The 19787-nt window shown below is 43.9% G+C and overlaps 2 protein-coding genes across 2 annotated transcripts; one reads left to right on the forward strand and one right to left on the reverse strand.

The window, feature by feature from the left end:
- Positions 1-237: 237 nt before the first annotated feature.
- Positions 238-6705, reverse strand: rmnd5b (required for meiotic nuclear division 5 homolog B). The gene is made up of 10 exons (XM_080900664.1): positions 6584-6705; positions 4329-4506; positions 4079-4221; positions 3856-3993; positions 3563-3663; positions 3276-3442; positions 3011-3176; positions 2770-2872; positions 2522-2676; positions 238-2214 (listed from the first exon to the last, which is right to left on the reverse strand). The coding sequence occupies exons 2-10, from the start codon at positions 4465-4467 to the stop codon at positions 2151-2153; spliced, it is 1176 nt and encodes a 391-aa protein (XP_080756790.1). The 5' UTR covers positions 4468-4506; positions 6584-6705; the 3' UTR covers positions 238-2150.
- Positions 6706-9743: 3038 nt separating this feature from the next.
- Positions 9744-19146, forward strand: LOC308409039 (uncharacterized protein). Its single transcript, XM_080901583.1, has 2 exons — positions 9744-10139; positions 10592-19146. The coding sequence occupies exon 2, from the start codon at positions 10671-10673 to the stop codon at positions 18666-18668; it is 7998 nt and encodes a 2665-aa protein (XP_080757709.1). The 5' UTR covers positions 9744-10139; positions 10592-10670; the 3' UTR covers positions 18669-19146.
- The last annotated feature ends 641 nt before the right edge of the window (positions 19147-19787 follow it).

A 19787-nucleotide genomic window follows, 5' to 3' on the forward strand; every position in this document is an offset into this window, starting at 1 on the left:
CGCTGCAAGGCAGCACCACAGTTTATCTAATAAATTAATGTGCTGGTTAAATATTAGTGAATTATTTCAGAAGATAACATTTCTAGCTGTGAAACTGGAATACAAATCTGTTTTCTCAAACACATAAACGCTATTTAGATTGACACTAGTGCCACCAAGTGGTAGCTACACAAATCCCTCCCCGTGTGGTAGGAGCAGTCCATCACCAAGTCCCAGTACAAGCCTCCATAAACCAACTGGAGTATAAATTTTTATTTTAATTTCAGATGCAAGTATATGAAACATGTTAGAGGATAAATATTTACAATAAAAGTCGCATAACACAAAAGCAGGAAACACACACATTCAGCTAAAAAAAATTTAAAAAAAAAAAGTTAATACATGTAGTACGAAGCGCTAGGGGTCTATCTGCAGGGACAGTCAAAGAAGCAGAGAATGATTGTCAACCAAAGAGGAGGAAAGCGGAGAGGAAACTCCACACAAAGCCGAACTGATTCAAAATCAAACCTAAAGCTGAGTAATGCTGGTGCAGTGCTTGCTGAGAGAAAAAAAAAAAAGCCTCGGTAATGTGCGAGGTGACATCACTAGAAACTTGCACTATTAACATCTAAACATGGTAAACACTGCCTTGGATGTTGTGAGACTGCAGAAATTGACTGTATATCCACACACACACACGCACGCACGCACGCACGCACGCACGCACGCACACGTTCCACAACCTTCAAAGCAATCTGCATCTATAGATGTATAATCTTTGTTCAAGACTCCTTTTATAAATGTACAACTTTAATACTAAATGCAAAGTGTGGTATGAACTGTTACAATGAGCCCTGAGGAAATGTAGGGGGTTTTTAAATGTCACTTATTCGGACTATCTCAAATAAAAGCCAACCCTACGCAGCAGAGGCGTTTTCTATATATTAAACAACAGCCACAGTGACCAGAGGGCTTCTGTATCCACAAAAAGTAAAGCTTAACCACAAGCCTACAGTCACTGCAAGCCAGACCATGCGGCTACCATCACACCAATTTACATCTCCAAATCACATGGCGTGCAAGCTCAGGACATACGACAAGGGGGCACAGTAAAGCGATGGCGCAGCCGTGATGTGAACTGTGGAGCCGTCAGATCTCAAAGTTATGCAGTAGTAGTGTTAAATGTGCCTGTTGCTCTTCTGTTTACTATTTTACACAAGCCACTGCAGTGATTGTGATTAAAAAAACAAAACAAAAGAAAACAGGAACAAAACACATTTCACAGTAGTATATATAGATATATATATATATATATATATTTTTTTTTGTTTGCTTTTTCAGTATTTGTTAAATACATACATAGAACAAGACAAATGGCTTCTATAATGAGGAAAGTTTTGCTGGTGTGGTCATACACAAAAGAAAAGCTGTTCCCACCGTCGATGGATAATCTGATCTGAACAGATGCATCAGCTGACAGTGAGTTTTAAGCTACGTGAGGACTTTATTACACTATGGAGGACTAATGGATCACAATCAGAGTTCGGCTCGAGAGAGACCTTCAGTTTCCCCTCACCAGCAAATAATACACCTTCAATAGTTTGTAACTCAGCGTGTTGCTTTCATGTATAACGGAAGTTTATTACCAACCTGAAATCAGAAACTGCTTATCTACACCATGTACCCACACTCTACACCCATTCATTATCATTCTGCTTTTGTCCAACAAAATAAAAAGAAAAAAAAAAAAGCAGTCATCAAACTCAAATTAAGTTGATAAAGCCAAGAAAGCAAACACTAGCAAGTATTACATACTTGAAAAAGATAAGCATATAACTCTGCAGGTATTTGCAAATGACTTCCAATAGATGATCCTTTCTCATAGGTGCTGCTTCGTGAGGATGTTCCCATTACCGACTGACTCCTCACTCTACTACAGGTTTGTCAATGGACCATCCCTTTCTGGACTCCTTATATTATGCAAAGTTAGAGGGTCCGAGGTGGGTGACGGGATGCCCAAGGCAGTCCAGAGGAGCACTGGGGAAAAAAACCTTAATGCTTACCATAACAGGCCAGAAGGCCAGAGACAGAGGAAAAGGGTCAGAGCAAAAGGTCCTGAAGACGCAAACAGCTCCAGGCAACTTCATCCTTGATGAGGAGAGAGTAGCGTATCAAAAGTAGATCTGCTTGGCGTGTGACGGATTCTGCTCCATGGGGCAGTACGGGCATTTCAACCTGAGGAGGACAAGAGTCAAGGTGTTACCATCTTTGAATTCTTTTATCCTACATTTGTACCTTTCAGTGAACCACTTGCATTTTATTTTCTAACTGCAATTACAATTTTGTTCAGGAATAAATCTTTTGGGAAAGCAGTGACTGAAATTACAGTCAACATCAGACTCAGCATGTAACTTATAAGTCTTCATTTCTTTGCATCTGGGTGACTAGTAAAACTGAACATTTTGATCCTGGAAAATAGTAAAAGTGCTTTCAAACCAACACCAACTTCCAAAATAGATAAATTCCTTTTTTGCTGACTTACTTCCCAGCATTGGTTAGTTTGTTGAGAGCATCTCTGGAGATGACGTGTCCACAGATGAGCTTCATGGGAGGATTGCTCTCTGACGTTTGCTGTCGAAGAATTGGGCAGGCAAACACAGAGTGGTACCAGCACTTCTTCCCGAGGTCAATTTCAATCTGTCAGGTACAGACAGGACACGAGTGAGCTAACGGCTCAGAAATTATTCTGAGGAGGGATAACTGCATTTTAAAAACTCTAAAAGGACTTACAGGCAGCTCGTCTTTGTGTGTCCACACTCCACTGCACTGTCTCTGCTCTATCACCTGTTTGATGTTCATCAGCACAGGCAAGGCCATACATCCAGATGCAAAACTGCAGAGAAACAGATATGGCATTGTTGATAAGACAGCATAAAGATGACAAATGTCTAATAATTACTAAAAACTGTTCCACTTCCAGTGTTAAACTTGATGACAGGTGATCTAGTTCACTGTTCATGTTTTTCCTAACCTAACACTTAGTGGCGATTCTACAGAGAGGCCCAGCAAAGCGCAGGCGTCCCGGGTGAAGATGTTGCAGATCTCAGCCCACTGATTTGTCTCCAGCAAGCTGCGGTACGGTGAGTTTTCAATGCCATGACGCAGGTACACCAAGCTGCCCATCAGAATCTGGATGTCTGCAAAAATGAATAAATAAAAGTGGTGAAAATACACACACACAAAAAGAAAAAGAAAATATCTAAATTCTTGTTACATGGAGATACTATAATGCTTACCTCTCTGGTGCTGTGAAGCAAAGGGCTGGAAGTGCCTGGCATACTGCAAGGCCTCCATTTGGTTGCTGATTCCTCCACTGAGCAAGCTGATGAAGTACAAGCGGTGCAACTTGAACTCTAAACTGCTGTTCAGGTCCAGAAGACGCTGCCGATTCGTCACAGCCCACCTGCAAAGACACGGAAGAAACACTCAGCTACTGAACGTAAACACTCCTCAACTAAAGATTTATCAGTTGTGTTAGAAGGAAGCAGATAATTAAAACAATAGATACAGAAAGACCACATACTCTAGTGCTGGCCTAAGGTCCTGCATCCTCAGAGCTTCAAGGATCCTGTTTAGCTCCAGGAAAGGCTGCTTCATGCTCATGTCTATAACTACACCAGACTCCTAGAAAATAAAACTACTTTTAAGAATTTCTAAGACTTATCTTCACAAAAACAGCATTAACACAACATTTCAGCCAAAACTATTTCTTCACTCATCAGCATTTCATAAAGAATCACATCAAAGCTATTCAGGCAAATATTTTGCAATAAATAGATAAATAAAAAATAAAGGTTGGAGGTTTCAGCTCTTTACCTGACAAAGGTCTTCTGCTACACTAAGCATCCCTTGTCTGTAAAGGTGTTCCACAATGGATTCACTCAGGTATTTCTGTCTCTCTGGGGAGTCCCACACGGTCTCTGCCACAACAGCACTGATCTCTGCATCGAAATTCTACAGAAAAGCATGCCAGAGGTGACGTACATGTTCTAAAACATTTTCAAGGAAAGTTGAAGAGAAACCTGTAGCCGTTCCTCACCCTGTCGATGGCTTTGCCAACTTTAGACACACTGCCGTGGATGTCCTTGTGTCGGGAGGCTAGCATCTGCACTGTTTCTTTGATATTTTTACAACACTGCGCCATAGTCTGTGATAGGACCGATAAATCTGCATCTTGTACTCCTGTTGGAGAAAAAAGGTAAAGGTTTAATGTGCCAAACCAGAGAAGATGGAGCACAGAGAGACCACGAACCTTCCATACAATTTCAATCATTGATACATGATCTTACCAAAAGCAACTAGCTGTCCTCGTATCTCACAGACGCTGCGCAGGAGTTCATCTAGCCTCTCCTCAGACTGGTGGCCGTACATTACAAAGCGATGGAGCACCTTCTCCAGCTCCCGCTCCACACATGCACACTGTTCCATGGTTCAGGCTGGAACCCGCACACACAATAACAATAACACCTAGAAAAACAGAAATATGTTATTAACTAAATGTTTTGATATTTATTTTAAAGGCTTTTGAAACTGTAGTGATGATACAGTAGCATGCAGTATTGAGCCACCAATCATTTGTTTACATTTTACACGAAATATTTGATATGCCTACTTATAATAAAACAGCCTGAACTCTCTTAAGCAGCTTTCTTGTAATTTATTCTGTGTGGTCTCCAGGAATAGTTCTCCAGGCTTCTTGAAGGAATATTTAAAGTTCTTCTTTGGATGTTGGTATTCTCTATCTAGGTGTGCTTTTACTGTACTGGCAGTGTGTTTGGGATCATTGTCATGGTGAAAAATTAAGTTCTTCCAATCGCATGTTATTTCACGGTGGTTCAAATTCCAGCAATTTTGACATGATCTCCAACACCACTGGGTGAAATGCAAACCCAGATAGCCTCCACCATGTTTTACAGACAGTTGAAATTCTCACCCTACCTACTCTGTAAATACCAACCATGATTTGAACCAAAAAAAAAAATCTAACTTTGATTCAACAACTTATGTGTTTCTGCAACAAGCTCCTACTAACAAAGTGCTTAAAGATGCAATCCTAAATTGGTTCATTGCCAAATTTTCACTCGTGTGGAGATACAACACTGAAAAAACCTTGTTGATACTGATTCTGTTGGTGCCTTTTTACACTCGAGTCATTCGTAGGTCACTGTTAGCTAACAACAACAACAACAAAAAGAAATGTAAAAATGAGTGTAAAAGATGCCCTTTAGAAAACTTGGAGAACTAGACTAATTGAAAAAAAAAATGACATGATTCTAATGGAATGAGGGGTAGCTCTTGCACAGCACTGCATATCATCTGGAAGTTGCATCTTCAATGAGAGAAATGTTTTGTCACTCATCCACGTCTCTTCTTCAGTCTCTTAAGACTGACTACAGGGTTCCCCAGCCTTATAACAAAGCATTTGCATACTTACAAAACTGGCACAATTACCTGAGGTCAGTTTCATGTTCTTTAATGTGCAAATTGCCATGACCATCGATAAATAGTACCATTTACAGAAAATTGGAGAATGGCTGCATACTGGGAATCCCCAAGTTAAATTAATTTTAAGTTATTTAAAAGTTCTAAAGAATCTTTGGGATTCTCAGTGAACACAAATGTGCATTTCTATAAAGGCACGTTTTAACAAATAACATTTGTAATTAAATAAGCCGAACAAAGATTTTTTTTTTTTTAATCTGACATTTTAAGAGGTAAACACAAGATTTAGGATAAAACACTACAGGTTTTTAATGACAGAGATATTAACAACTTTTATTTCACACTGACAATACCATGACTATCTCACAGCTGCCTCTAAAACAAGTATGCCCGATCAGTAATAATGTCTTAAAATACCTCCAACAGCTGTTCGGTCCTACCCCGATTCAAAGTTTGGCCTACGTGATAACATTAGCAAGGCCTAACAACATCACAAACAAGCACACAATGTATGCTGCGGCCTACTATTTACGTCTCATCTGTAACTGTAATTTAACAACCAAGTGATGATATTAAACATTACATGTCTGCATGCTGAAATTAAGAATTTTTAAATAGAAAAGCTTTACTTAATGGTAACGCTTTGCCGTAGCTCACCGCTAGTAAGCCGACAACAGAACATGTCCACCTACCGTAAAGGAGCTAGCTAATATTAAGGCTCAAACGGACTTCTCTTTTAACGTTTTAATGACAAGTTTCCTACGTTGTTATTTTTTACTCAAAATTACTCTTTTTAAGTACCATAAATTATTACGTAATTAATTATTATGTTAACTAAGAAAAAAAAAAACACAAGCCGCTGCACAGCTAACATAAACAAACGGAATCGCAGTCGCTAGCTGGCTACAAAAGCTCGTCATTGCTAGCAGCTAGTTAACTAGTAGATGTTAGCGATCTGCTAACTGACAAGGCCCAAATAATTTCAGGAGAGAATGTCAACCCGCTTGTCTGCACTATTTTGCCTTATCCTAACAGTCAACACACACGTCGCGGTTCAACTGAATTTTGACAGATATTTTTTAAATAAAAAAAATGCACTCACCTGCCGTGCTAATTACTTAGCAAACATTAGCGTTAGCCACTTCTGTGTTATGACAACACTTCGGCAGCACCGTAATGCGGATCTTCCTGCGTCGCATCCTACGCTAACGTATCGTTTCAAAATAAAAGTCAGTGTCTCTGCGACAGACTAATTCAAGCACGACTTCAAGGGTACAAGACTTTAATACTTGTATGCTGTTCATAGGTTAAGTGGTTAGCACGGCATACTATATTATTATTTAGATCTATATTAACAAATCTAAATAGTTAACCCAATTTTAGTTTCTGAGTTTATTTGTAGAAAATTTATCATATCACCTTTTAAATATTATGTCTCAACCTTTAGTGTCATTTAGTTCTGGCGAAGCTTTAATAAATCAGTTATAATTAAAACAAATAATAATGAGAGAGAGGGCTGGAAGTGTGGCTACTGTTGCCCCTGCCTGTGCAAAGTTAATCACATCCTAAAAGAGCAACTAGGTCAGTTCAAAAAAGATAGATTTGAAATGTGATATATATGTTTATATTCTTTCTGTTTGTCATAAATACTGGCACTTAAATAGCCCATCATGAGACTAGAGCCTTGTTTAACATCATATCCCTCAGTTAGAACACCAGCAGCAAAAGTATCCTACCTGTAATGATTTTTTTAAGTAATTCGTGTTTATCTTCACACACAAGGGAGTGCTGTGAGCAGACAGCATTTGGCATTTGCTCTGCATGTGAACACTGAACATCAACCTCCGTACCAAGCTCTGTGCAAGGTTCTAGTTTTTTTTTATGCATGTACAGTTGAGGTCAGAAGTTTACATGCACTCAATTTGGGCATGAATATCATGGTAATTTTGGGCTTTTAATGATTTCTTTGAGTTATTCTTTTTTAGGGGTGGAATATTGTACAGAAAGCATCTTTAAATACTTAAAAAAAACCCCACAAGATTTGGGTGCTTAAATTTTATATTTATTTTGAATTTTCGTGTAATGAGAGGGTACCCACCAAGAAAAAGGCCCTTCCTCCAAAAATGACACCTTCAAGCTTGACTGACGTTTGCTCTCATGGACAAGTCAAATCCTTCTGAAGGAAAGTTTTATGGTCAGGCGAGAAAGATAATGAGCTACTGGGCCACAGTGAGAAGGGGTATGTTTGGATGAGTTAAGGTGAGGCTTTCAATCTAAGAACACTGTACCAGCTGTCAAGCATGGTAGTGTTAGCATCATGCTCTGGGGCTATTTTGCTGCCACGGGCTGGTATATTACACAAAATGGTTAGATTAATGAAGGAGGAGGACTGCCTCTAAATTCTTTAACTCCACCTTAAATCAACAGCTGGATGGTTGAAACCTGAAAACAACTGGGTGTTGTAACAGGACAGTGATAACAAACACACATCAAATGGATAAACAGGCTGATTAGAGCTTCTGGAATGGCCTTCCCAAAGCCCTGATTGCAACCCTATTGACAGGTTGTGGAATAAGCTTGAAAGCAGAGTCTTTGCCAGTTAACTAACCGATTTAGATGAAGTATACCAAACATGCTGAGAAGAGTGGTCAAATATCCAGGCACAATTATGCCAAAAGCTTGTTGATAGCTACCAAAAGCATCTAATGGAGGTGCAACTTGATACTGGACAATTAACCAAATATTAGTGAATTGAGCATGTATGCTTTGACCCCATGCAAATGAGAGGAAATCCAAAATATATTCAAACTGGTGCACTAAATTCATGTTTTTTAAGCCATTAAAGATGCAATTTGTACAATCATTCCAACCTGGAAAAAGAACAGTTCAAAGAAATCTTTAAAAAACCCAAATTCCCACGACATCCATGCCCGTGATGAATGCCTGTAAACATCTGAGCACAACTGGAGCTTATTGTTCATGCCCAACTTATGAGGGCAAGGGTGGGTGAGGTCTTTGGACTTGAGCAGTGTGGCGTGACTAATCTATCAGTGATGTAGACCAAAGCTCCCCATTGCCGAGGTGCTCATCATTCTTTCCCTCTGAGTCCTCCTCCAGTCTGCTGCACTGCCATAACCGCAGAGGTTCAAATTTATCAGCCCTCCTTTACCCTTTATCTCACACCCAGTGCACCCTTACGCATTGATGCAAGTATGCATGCATTTCTGTCCAGCGGTTTATACTTTATGGGTCTGAACAGCCATATTTTACACATTTCCCTAGTGATATTCCCAGTTTTGTTTTGTTTGTTTTTTACAGCAACCCATTGCACATAAAATCACATGATATCTTCGCAATGACTGTTGGAAAAAAAGCATATATCTGTATTTATATTTTGTGATTAGAGCCACAGTAAACAGCTCCACAGAGGTCAGTGACTCCAAATTCCACAGTCAACCATAAAATTTAATTTAGCAATGTGTGTCGCTTAATACAATAGAATAGGCTTAGTGGAAATTACAATACCATACACAAAACCTGTCATTAACGTTCCACTGTACAAACATAATCACAGTCCTGTGTGCTCAAACATTTTCCACTTCCTACGGATGACTTAATGACTGAGATTGAATGATAATCTTATGAGGTATTAGGTATGGGACAGAGGGCTTATCCACACTCACTACCAACCAACATGTTTAGGCAACCTGAGACTCATTGGGCAATACAGTTGTAGCAACAGTAATAAGAACAGTAAAATGACATGACCCCTTTTTGTTTGGTAGGTTTGGCTTAACACTTTACATGCATTTGATTGATGGGCACTCGTGAATGTTTAATTAAAGCTAAGGATGTTCATAGGCTACGAAAATCATGGCTCTTAATATTTAACAATATTATTAGGGGAAAACAGCAGGATGTAGAAAGTTTAAGACCTTTAATTGTTGCATGCCGCAAAAATGCAATTCAGCACTTTTCCCCAGATACACACAGATAAGCAAAGGTGTAAGTTAAGTTGCATGTATTTAACACCTGGACAATGTGTGTGCTGTACTTCAAATTCCACTTTTCCCTTTTTTTTCTCCTCCAGCACACAGTGAAATGACTATGGCTATCTGGCCCCGATAGTATGGGTCTATATATAGAGGAGCCCTGTGACTGAGCTGGCTATAAGTGTCAGATTCCAGGCGCACTCATCCGTCCTGGCTGGATCAGCACCTGCTGCTAACTATACACCCACCCACCCCTGTGCCGCACCCCATCCCAGCTCACACAGGAAAGTCTGTGCCCAACCAAACCCCAGTCTGCAAAAGAAAAGAGATCCACATTAGATACAGTAAGCACTTTCCCTGTTGCCAGTGCAGAAGGGAGGAGCAGAAATACAGTCCAGGAGATGTAATATGTCTGAGTTAGATGCCCCTCTTTGCTTTTTCTATTCAAGTCTGATACATGGCAGTGCCTCTGACACTGTGCTGTCAGTGGGCCACCGGCAGACAGAGCTGGACGGATCTTCTCAGTCCTGGATTCAGCTTATGAAGAGAGGTTTTGTCAGCTTGGGGTGTTTTGTGGATTGAACGGGTAGTTTGTCCGATTTGGGACGGATACCACAAACAAAGAAGAATTCAATGTCCCTGGGAAGTCTTCATCAGTGGCTAAAGGTAGAGTATCAGCCTTTCTCTGTCTACTTGCACAAGGAGAGGGCTTTTTCTAAAGTTTGGATAAGGGATATGTGTTGGTGAAAGTTAATTTAAATATTGTTACTCTATGTATCTAGGATAATCTCTTTGTGAGATTCAAAATCTCTTCTTGTGAGATTTTGAGTCTGTAGCACAAAAAGATCTGGAGTCAAAATAAATGTTCATATAGCTTGCTGTATTGGTTTAATTACAAGTTACATAACAAAGGTATTGTAGATGGAGTTATTATTAGAACATTAGGGCACCGAAAGATAATTTCACTCTAGGGAAGTTAAGTAAAAGGAATCAATCCAATTCTAGGTTCTACATTTGTAATTTCTATACTTTTGCCTCTCACAGATATTTATCAGCTATTACTGGTGCTACAAATGAATGAGCTACACAATGTGCAGATGACTGTATCTTATTTCTAGTCCAGGAACGGAGCCCAGAACAGGCAAGAGGAGCAGACTGGACTGGCCACAGTGAGAATTTGGAGCTTGTGGACTAGCAATGGACAGCTGGACTCTCCAGGGGGACAGCTACTCCTTCCTGCGTAGTGCCCCCCGCACCTTTTCCCTTTGCCATCGTGACGGCACCCCCAACCACGTTGAAATATTCGACATTATCAACATCCCTTCTCAGCGCAGCGCCATCTCCGAGACCACTTGCCTGTGTGACATTTTCGGAGACGACTGTGAGTCGGCGTCTCTCTCAAGCGGCCCCGCTGTAGGGCCCTTTGTCCCTTCCCAGAGGGAGGTGGATGGGACGGCTGCTGCGTCACCTCTGTTGGACGAGCTGAACGATTCCTCTGGCTCTTACCACACAGCACAGGGCTCCAGTGAAGGCGAGGAAGGCTTTGAAGATTCGAGAGACAAGCTTTACAGTCCTCCACTGCAGAGGCTTCTGGAGGCCAAAGGGCTGAGCTCTAGTCATCCAGAAGTTTCTGAGGACAGCAGCGCAAATTCACAACCAAGAAGGCAATCACCAGCACCTCAGCTTAGCACAGCAAGCCCTTCTTTCCAAAATCCCAGCACTGGTGAGAGGACACCTTCTCCTGAACATAACAGCCCCTGTATCTTCAGTCCAGAGAGAAGACTATCATCTTTGTCCTCCTCCTCAGCTGAAAAAAGGCCTTCATCGTCCTCACCTGATCCAAAACAAACGCTTTCAGAACCTGAACCAATAAGAACAACTCCTTCATTCAAAGACAGCAACAGCAGCCCGTCACATCAGTCTCTAACTCCAAGTCCCTCTCTTGAACCCAGAAACTGTATCAGCCAGTCGTGCTGTGAATCGGTGAACCCTCATTTTTTACCTGAGTTTGGAGTAGCACAAGACACACCTGAGCCAAAAGCTGCTAACTTAAATCAAAACAGCAGTCCAGCTGAGCTCCCATCCAAAGACTTTTCTCAGGATTTTACAGAATCAGCCTTTGAATTAAGAACCTCTCATTTATCCCCTTCACCTTCACCCACAGATTTATTATCTAATTTAAGAGAAACACCGGACTCCCCTGAGCTTAGTCATAGGTCCTCCTCCTCTGACACTCAGGCTTCATCTCCTTTCCCTGACCTAAGAGGGAGGATCTCTTTACCTGATCTCTTCAGCAGATGCTCTACGCCTGAGATAAAAGATTCTCCCCACACATCAGGTCCCTCTACTGCAGAAAGAGAAACAGCAGCTACTCCTGAAAGCCAAAGGTTATCAGTGGAAGCAGGCAGTTCTGTTTCCACTCCTGGCCCACGATACACCCCTCCCTCACCTGTCATTTCAAAAGCATCATCCCCTGAACTTGTGGAGGGTTCGGTCTCACCTGATTTCAGAAACACAGCTCCCTCACCTGGCTTGCTCAGCGCTGCCTCTCTGACCAGACCTGGGTCAACAACTCCCTCTCCTGAACGCTCACCAGAAATAAGACAGGCGACTTCCCCTGTGGTAAGTTATAGTTTATCTCCCTCACCTGCTTTTAGAGACAGCTGCTCTCCCATCGAGCACAGATATACTTCTCCCTCACCTGAAATCAGGATTACAGCATCCTCTCCTGAGGTTGGCAGGAAAGAGCAACCTGTATCAGCTTCTCCTCTGCTGGAGCCTCTCTTCGACACATCCCCATCAAGAAGCCTCACTTCCTCCCCTCACATCACAGGAATTTCTTACTCTGTTGTTCAACCCGAGGACAGGAGCAGTCCCCCATTTCCTGAACTCTCTCATCTCCCCGTCCCAGAGCCAGATAATACACCCATCCCCTCTGAAGAAAGGAGCCTCACCACAAGCAGAGACGATATAGCAGAGTCCATTGGCTGCTTCACAAGCTCTGCCCCAGAGACTGAAAAAATTCTGCTACATCATCCCAAGCACCAAACACCTTCACCTCAGCCAAATCATCAAACTCCCTCACCTGAACCAAGATTTCAAAGTCCTTCACCTCAGCACAAAAGTAGAGATCCATCACCTGCTGCCTCTCCGCACAGGTGTCAGCTATCACCAGCAACCCTCTCTGCAGACTGCAACCCTCCCCTTGGATTAAATACCCTTTTGAGTGATAGGGACTCTTCTTCAGCAGTTATCGCAGAAACACAGTCTCCCACATATTTGAGAAAAGAGAGTGTGCCACCCTCATTTGAGACAGTAACAAGGGACAAATCTCCACCTTTGGTTGCTGAAATCAAAGGCAGTTCACCAGCTCCTCTGCCTTTACCTCCTTTACCTATTTTACCAGAGGGAAAGTTAGATTGCCCTCTAAAACTGCAAAGGGAAGAGAGAGAAGAAACACCAGAGGAAGTAAATATAAAGGATAAATCAGGCGCAGCTTCTTCCCCTCAGGAAAAAACAGATATTCATCCCCTCTTTTTTCAGAGAGAAGACACTGATAATAATCTCCCTTCTGAAATCAACTGTCCTTCTCCTAATCTTCTAGTTCCCAAGAAGAGAAGTCCAAACCTCTCACCTGTTCACGGGGTTAAATCAAATTCACCTGCGCAGCCTCTGTTTGCTGCTCATTCCCCAACTTCTGACAGTAGCAGCTCTTTAAAATCTACATCTGAGACCTCGGGAGGACAGCTGTTAACCAAAGTTAGGCCTGAAAACAGAGAGAGGTTCACAGAGGACATGTCCCATCATGCAAACAGAAGGCGGACCCCCTCTCCGCCACTCACCAGGTTTACACCTGTCCACATCATCGCTCCTGAGAAACCATACAGACAGTGGCAGAACAGAAGCCGCAGTCCCACTCATGTTGGCGCATCCTCACCTAGAGGCAATTTAAAGAAGGCGGTGACAAATAGGGAAAGCCCCGACAATAATAGCCAGGCCCACTGGGTCAGCCCAGGAAGGCAATTGGGAATGGAAAGGGGAATGCCACTGGAGCAGGAGAGGCAGAGAGGCAGAGAGAGGCAAAAGGATAGGGAGATGGAAAGAAATAGGAAGAGGGAGGAGCAGGTTCCTGAAACGGAAGAGGAGGGGTCGCAGGGGGACACCAGTTACAGAGGGGAACAGGTTGAGCTGTCATTCAGTGCCAGGAATAGAAAAGGACCTGCGAGTCGCGGTGCAGCTCCCACAAGCAGAGAGACCCGACAAGGGTTGCCAACAGCGCATTCCTATTCGGAGAGCTCGTCTGCCACAAGACAGCTACAGCAACAACAGAGTGTTCATAGACTCGCTTCACAACAAGCCACCAGGGGTTGTGCTGCCAGCAGACGACCTCAACCTCCTGCACCCCGAACAAAGAGCAGTGCTCCCGGACATGCGGCCTCATACAGGCCCGGCCGAAGTTCCAGCTCCAGCATGGGGAGTGAACTTGATGAGGCAGACGATGAGGTGAAGTGGTTTACAGATGTGGCTTTCCGCAGCCTGTCAAGCCCTGATATAGATTACCTTGACATGTACAACTCAAGCCACCACTCATCCGCAAACATCTCCCAGCCATCTACCCAGGAGAGCCCGGCAGGGATCGGCACTGCCTGGCAAGCCTATGCTGACTTCAGAGGTTCTGTGCCAAAGTTGGACCATGATGAACTCTCCTCCCAGCAACCATCTGCATACTTCTCAGATGGCTTAGATCCATCTAGGCGCTATGAACTGGGCAGCTTTGAATGCGTAGATGTGGCTGTGGAAAGGGAGGACTCCAGGAAGCTGAGGAGAGGAGTCCCAAAGAGACAGATCCAGCTGAAAAAGAGGAATGATGCTGATGGGAAGCAAGACGGAAGCAGTGGAAATAGCAGTCCTGGGCTAGCAAGCATGGTGGAAAGCTACTCCCAGGCAAGTCAATCGAGAGGGACGTTTGTGAGGCAACAGAGTACACCAGCAGCAATGCACGAGCACTACCCCTCTGACCACAGCCCTGAGCCCCATCTTCCCAATGTCAGAAAATCCCAACTCCAGAAATCTGCTTCTATGGATGAAACATGCACGAAAACTCAGATGGCTTCTTGCCTGATCAAGAATGTGTTGTCCAAAAAGATGCAAAGTGCTGATAAACAACCTGATGAACAAGCAGGCGAAGGATTGAGCCCCACATTTGAGAAGAGCAGTCCACCAGCTGAGAGTCAAGTGGCACCACTTAAAGAATCACCAAGACCAGACATACATGACCTAAGTTCCAGTTTTCAATCGGATTATAGCCTTTCATCGGAGAGTATTCCCATGAGAGGGGAACCAAGCGCCAAGGATGAAGCTAAACCACCCAGAAGCTTTGGTGTGAGACCTAGTAACAGGCCGAGCTCATCCAGCAGCTGCAGGAGTGTTACCTTTTCCCTTACTGACAGTGAAGAGGCCGATTCTCAAAGCAGGAATGCAGTGCTGTCGCGATCTGAAATGCGATCAGAACTGAAGGTGCCATTCGATAGTAAGCAGCGCAGAAGTGGAGAACAACAAGCAGACTACAGCAAAACATACAAAAGGGAGGGTGACGACTCAGCAAATGCCACAGAAACTCCTTCTGCCGACGCAGCCCACAGCGCACAGTTCAGACCAACAATGAGAGGGGGCGTGTGTGAAAGCCGGGAGGAACCGAAACAGTTGCAACAGGGTGACAACGGCGCCTTCATGTCTAAAACGCAAGAGATCAAACTGAAAGCTGTGGGGAAAAAGAAAGCCTCTTTAAATGTGTGTCTTACACCTGAAGCAGAAAGCAAATCTGAGAGTACTTCACCAGATATATTTTTTAGACAAAACATGGATGAGAAAACAGAAGAAGAAGACGGAGACGAGAACAATAAAGCAAAAGGCCCGCTTCACAAAGTTAGAGATGTGAGGCGGCTCGTGAAGAATACTTATAATCTGTCCTTTAAAGCATCTAGTGCTGAAGAAAGTGTAGAAACTGCTGATGAAAAACATAAAGAAGAGGCCATAGCAGCAGAGGAGATGGATTTAAGACAAGGGATAAGGAGGGAGGAGAGGAGGGAGGAAAGAGCAGAGGAGTTCATGGCGGAGAGGACGGAGGAAGAGAAGGAGGAGGCAAAAGACTCAAAAATGTTAACCCCATCTCCACCACCTCACAGCAAAGGAAAGCCTCTGTCTGGTCCACAGCCAATCCAAATAGAATACAAAGCTGTTTGCTTGAAAGAAGACAAGAATAAAACATCGCGTGTCAAAAAAGACTCAGAGAACCTAGGTGACAAATCCCAGGTTTTTTCAAAGCCCATCACCGATGTGAGCAGAGAATTGCAGTCTTTGAATGCACCAAACAACACAGCGTCAGATACTGAAATATCCAGACCATGTGAGCCTGGTGTAAACATTACAGCAGAACCACGAGAGACGCTGCCAGAAATCCACAAAGTTCCAGACAGTGAGGATAAACCTGCTGCTGTAAGAACAGACAGGAAGCATCACATGCTTGGAAACCTCCCTAAAATGCCCAGTAAGGAAAGAGAGGTGTCCACTGCTGTAGTGTTAATCAGGGAAGGACCGAGCAAGACCAGGACATCTGCATCTCCCGCCCAGGAGATGGAGATCCAAACCCCAATCCTAGCAAGGCCTGCTTCAATTTCACCTAAGCCCACTACCCCTGGTAGTGCCCCTGCTACTAGTGGCCACTCTGTGTCCATGTTATTAAAGGAGAAAGGCTACCAAGCTGACATTGGAGCAGTTGTGGGTGACAGCCAGAATGTATCTGGAGTTAAAGGAGTTCCCCGCAAGCATGTGAACTCTCTGGAGATCCCCCTTCAGACCGTTGCTCCTTCTGACGGAGGTTGGAATGAGTCTCATAGAGAGAGGACATTCTCCTCCTCATCTACCACTTCCGTCCCCTCAGCAGTGTCTGACAGCACAGATGCAACCACAAAAACCAGGGAAGACGAGGGAAGTAGCATAAATCCTGCAGAAAAAGACACTGCAAAACTAAGGAGTTTTTCTCGGGAACAAGACCCACTCCCTACCAAGCAGAGGGACGTGTCAGATTTTGAAGCTGTGAAGAGATTAGATCCCACTTTCCCCCCGCGGTCACCTGCAATAAGGAGATTCAAACCACAGCCGATTCAGGTGAAATCAATGTCTAAAGAACCACAGAAAAAAGACATTCCCACAAGCTCTACTGGAAGCTCTACTGGAAACTCTAGTGGAAACAGCAGGCCTCAAATCATTGAAGTTAAATCCATAGCTAAAAATTCCCAAAAGCCAGTCGTGCCTCCAAAGCCGAACTGCAAATTTAAACCTGCAGATTTTGGTGTGACATCAAATGAAGCACATAGATCGTCGGCAGCAACATCGACTGCAAAGTCACAAAGTGACGAGAGGACTCAGACGATTGTAGTGAGCTCGCCAACAATCTACAGGAAGATTTCCACTGACTCCACAGCAACATCTAATTATTCAAGAAAACTAGCCGTGTCAGCGGTGTCCAGCCTCAAACCTCCGCCCAGCAAAACAACTTCAACTGCCAGCTCCAGTCTCTCAAACCAGTCAGCAGAACCTCCAGACTCAGAGGCTACTTGTGACAGAGGGCAGATGCAGCAACCAGCTGCCTCTCCTCAGACTGCCAGATGTGCACAAAAAGCTTTAACCTCAGTTCCAACATCAACCACCAGCTCAAGTGTAACCTCAGCTGCAGGTTCGGTTTCTGACCCGATTGCAAGCCAAACTACCGCACCCGCCTCAGCAGGAGTCAGCAAGCCAAGCCAGCCAAGCCAGCCGGCTGTTATGGATCGCGACAGCCAGCTGCAGTATCCTAGGGCAGCAAACCTTCATCAACAACAAACTGTGCCACTGACTTCAAACAATACAACACAGCCCACTGCTGTTTCCACAACACAACTGCCAAGATATACGCACCAGCCATGCCACAGATCTCTCTCCAGTGAGCGCTCACAGAGGACCGACGACCTGCATTTTTATGCCTCTGATGACCCTCCAAGCTATGATGAACGAGAGAGCTTCAGTCCACTGACGCTCCCGGATTTGACACCCTTGAGATCAAATCGCTTTCAACCCTCCTCCCGTCCTCCTGCCTGCCCCTGCACAGCTGGTTGCCCCACTCACATTGGTCTCCACCCTCCTCACCATCACCGAAGTCCCCATAACCTCACCCCACCGGCCCCCACGCATTCTCCGGGCCAGGCTCTACCATACGCAGTGGCACAGCCTCCTCTTCGGCCCCACCAGTGCAGACCCGATGCTCAGCCAATGAGCTACCAGCCAGGCTCTCCCAAATCAAACCCTTTTGGTCCAAGCCAGCAGCCAACAATATACCAGCCTCTCCACCAGCCTGCTCCCTGCGCTCCTCACCCCTCACTCATGCAGGCCTGCTCTGTGGACCGCTCGTTGCCCCCACCCCAGCACATTGACCCTCGACGGCCTCCTGTGCACAGATCCCCCCACCAGCAGCCACCGGGGCTGATAACTGGGGCTCCTTACAGCGATCCCAGCCACAACCACTCCCCTGGCCTTCCCTCTATGGATCCTCAGTTTCTATGTGGCACTCAAAGCATGGCAGGGCCTTCCTATGGCTCTGAATACGGGGGTGACAGCTCCAGTTTGTACTCAGAAAGCAGCTATGGGCAGACGCCTCGCAGAGTGCTCCTGGATCCTGAAACAGGGAAGTACTTTTATATTGAGGTGCCTGTTCAGCCTCTGAGGAAGATGCTGTTTGACCCAGAGACTGGCCAATATGTGGAAGTGCTCATCCCACAGCAAACAATATCACATTCAGGCCTGTATCCGCCCTCCGCAGCCCCCTACCCACCCCTCCCTAACCCCAGCATGTACGCCCCTGCTCCACAGTACATGCCCTATGCAGCTCCTGCTCCCCCAGCCCAGCCCCAGCCACCCCGGTACCCCGAAGCATCAGCTGCAGCAACAATGCACCCAAGCGGCTCCGGGGTCGGCTACAGAAATCCCTCTGGTCAGGGTTCAAAGCCCGAGCCTCAGAATCATCCCTCAGTGGACCACAGCTACCTGGAGAGCATGTATTATGTCCCTACAGGGATGAATACAAGCCCCAATCCCACCCCACCAGACTATTACCACAAACATCCCCCCAACTTACCCCCAACAGGGGGGAAAAGGTCCTGAAATAGAGGGTAGAGGCCGACTTCCTGGAGCCTGTTAGGTTTAAAATATACAATGTATAAATGGAGTGTCCAATGTTAGCCTGTAATGTTTTCACATTGCAACTGAAGACAGCAAGTCTTTGGTTGTTTTATTTTTTATTTGCTACTATGTGCTATGCCAAATAGATGACTCTTGGGTATTCAAAATGCAAACAAGAAGGCCTTGTGTTTGAGGCGCTCTTTAAAAGTACTAACAAAAATGTGTATGTAGGATAATCAGGTCGTACTCTAAAGTCACTAGTAATGTGCAGACACTATAAATCCATAAGTTTATTGATAAATTGAGGTGTGTATTTTCTCTACAAATATCTCGAAAAACAAAACAAACTTGGAAATAGTGTTTTAAAAGAACCTCATATTTATTTTATGATTGTGTTTCTCTTAATTTGATTAAGTTGGTGCACGCGATGGCTGTAAAACAACACATCAATGCCAATAAAATGTCTCATACAAAATTTTCTTTTCTTTCTTTCTTTGTATTTTTTGTTCTGATGCAATACTTTAGCCTTTATCTTGAAGCTGTTTTAAAATACTGGAAATCTTTGGTCATGCAACCTTTAATTTCGCGCATCGTAGCAATCTGATTCACAGGTTATTTCCTGATATCAGTAGCTTCGTTTTAAAGTGCTTTGTTTTAGGATGAAACATTAAAAAATATAGACTTATTTAAAATATATTTTGATAGTTCATAGTCTAAAAAACAATTAAAGAGATCCAAAAAACACAGAAACTTTGGACACCACTTAAGCTCATAAGATACAACAGATTATATAAACCTTTATATATGATAGTGATCCATTAATGTGTTCATTTGGATTAAGAAGGTCTTATAGTGTGTAAATTTTTTAAACAAATTATTAACTCACTATGATTTTTGGTAAGTCGTAGAAAACAAAAAAATGTACCCAGTCTGAATTTGTAAGATCACACTGTGACCACTGGGGGGCGCCACAGACCACTACAGCTTTACAGACTCTTTCTCACATCCTGAAGGTATGTGAACATCTACTAACCTTTTGTGAGAGGGCCAGGCGAGACACTGAGACTTTCATTGGATGATCTGTTGGTGCTACATGGTCAA

This window comes from Rhamphochromis sp. 'chilingali' (assembly GCF_963969265.1).
Source record: "Rhamphochromis sp. 'chilingali' genome assembly, chromosome: 13".
Classification (NCBI taxonomy): Eukaryota; Metazoa; Chordata; class Actinopteri; order Cichliformes; family Cichlidae; genus Rhamphochromis; species Rhamphochromis sp. 'chilingali'.

Bases quoted from the DNA above. Each gene is read 5' to 3' on its own strand.
- rmnd5b (XM_080900664.1), bottom strand. From the start codon at position 4,467: ATGGAACAGTGTGCATGTGTGGAGCGGGAGCTGGAGAAGGTGCTCCAT. The intron at 3,664-3,855 runs GTAAAGAGCTGA...TTTATTTTCTAG, and splicing joins TAGCAGAAGACCTTTGTCAG to GAGTCTGGTGTAGTTATAGA. The intron at 2,215-2,521 runs GTAAGTCAGCAA...TGTCCTCCTCAG, and splicing joins AAACTAACCAATGCTGGGAA to GTTGAAATGCCCGTACTGCC.
- LOC308409039 (XM_080901583.1), top strand. From the start codon at position 10,671: ATGGACAGCTGGACTCTCCAGGGGGACAGCTACTCCTTCCTGCGTAGT.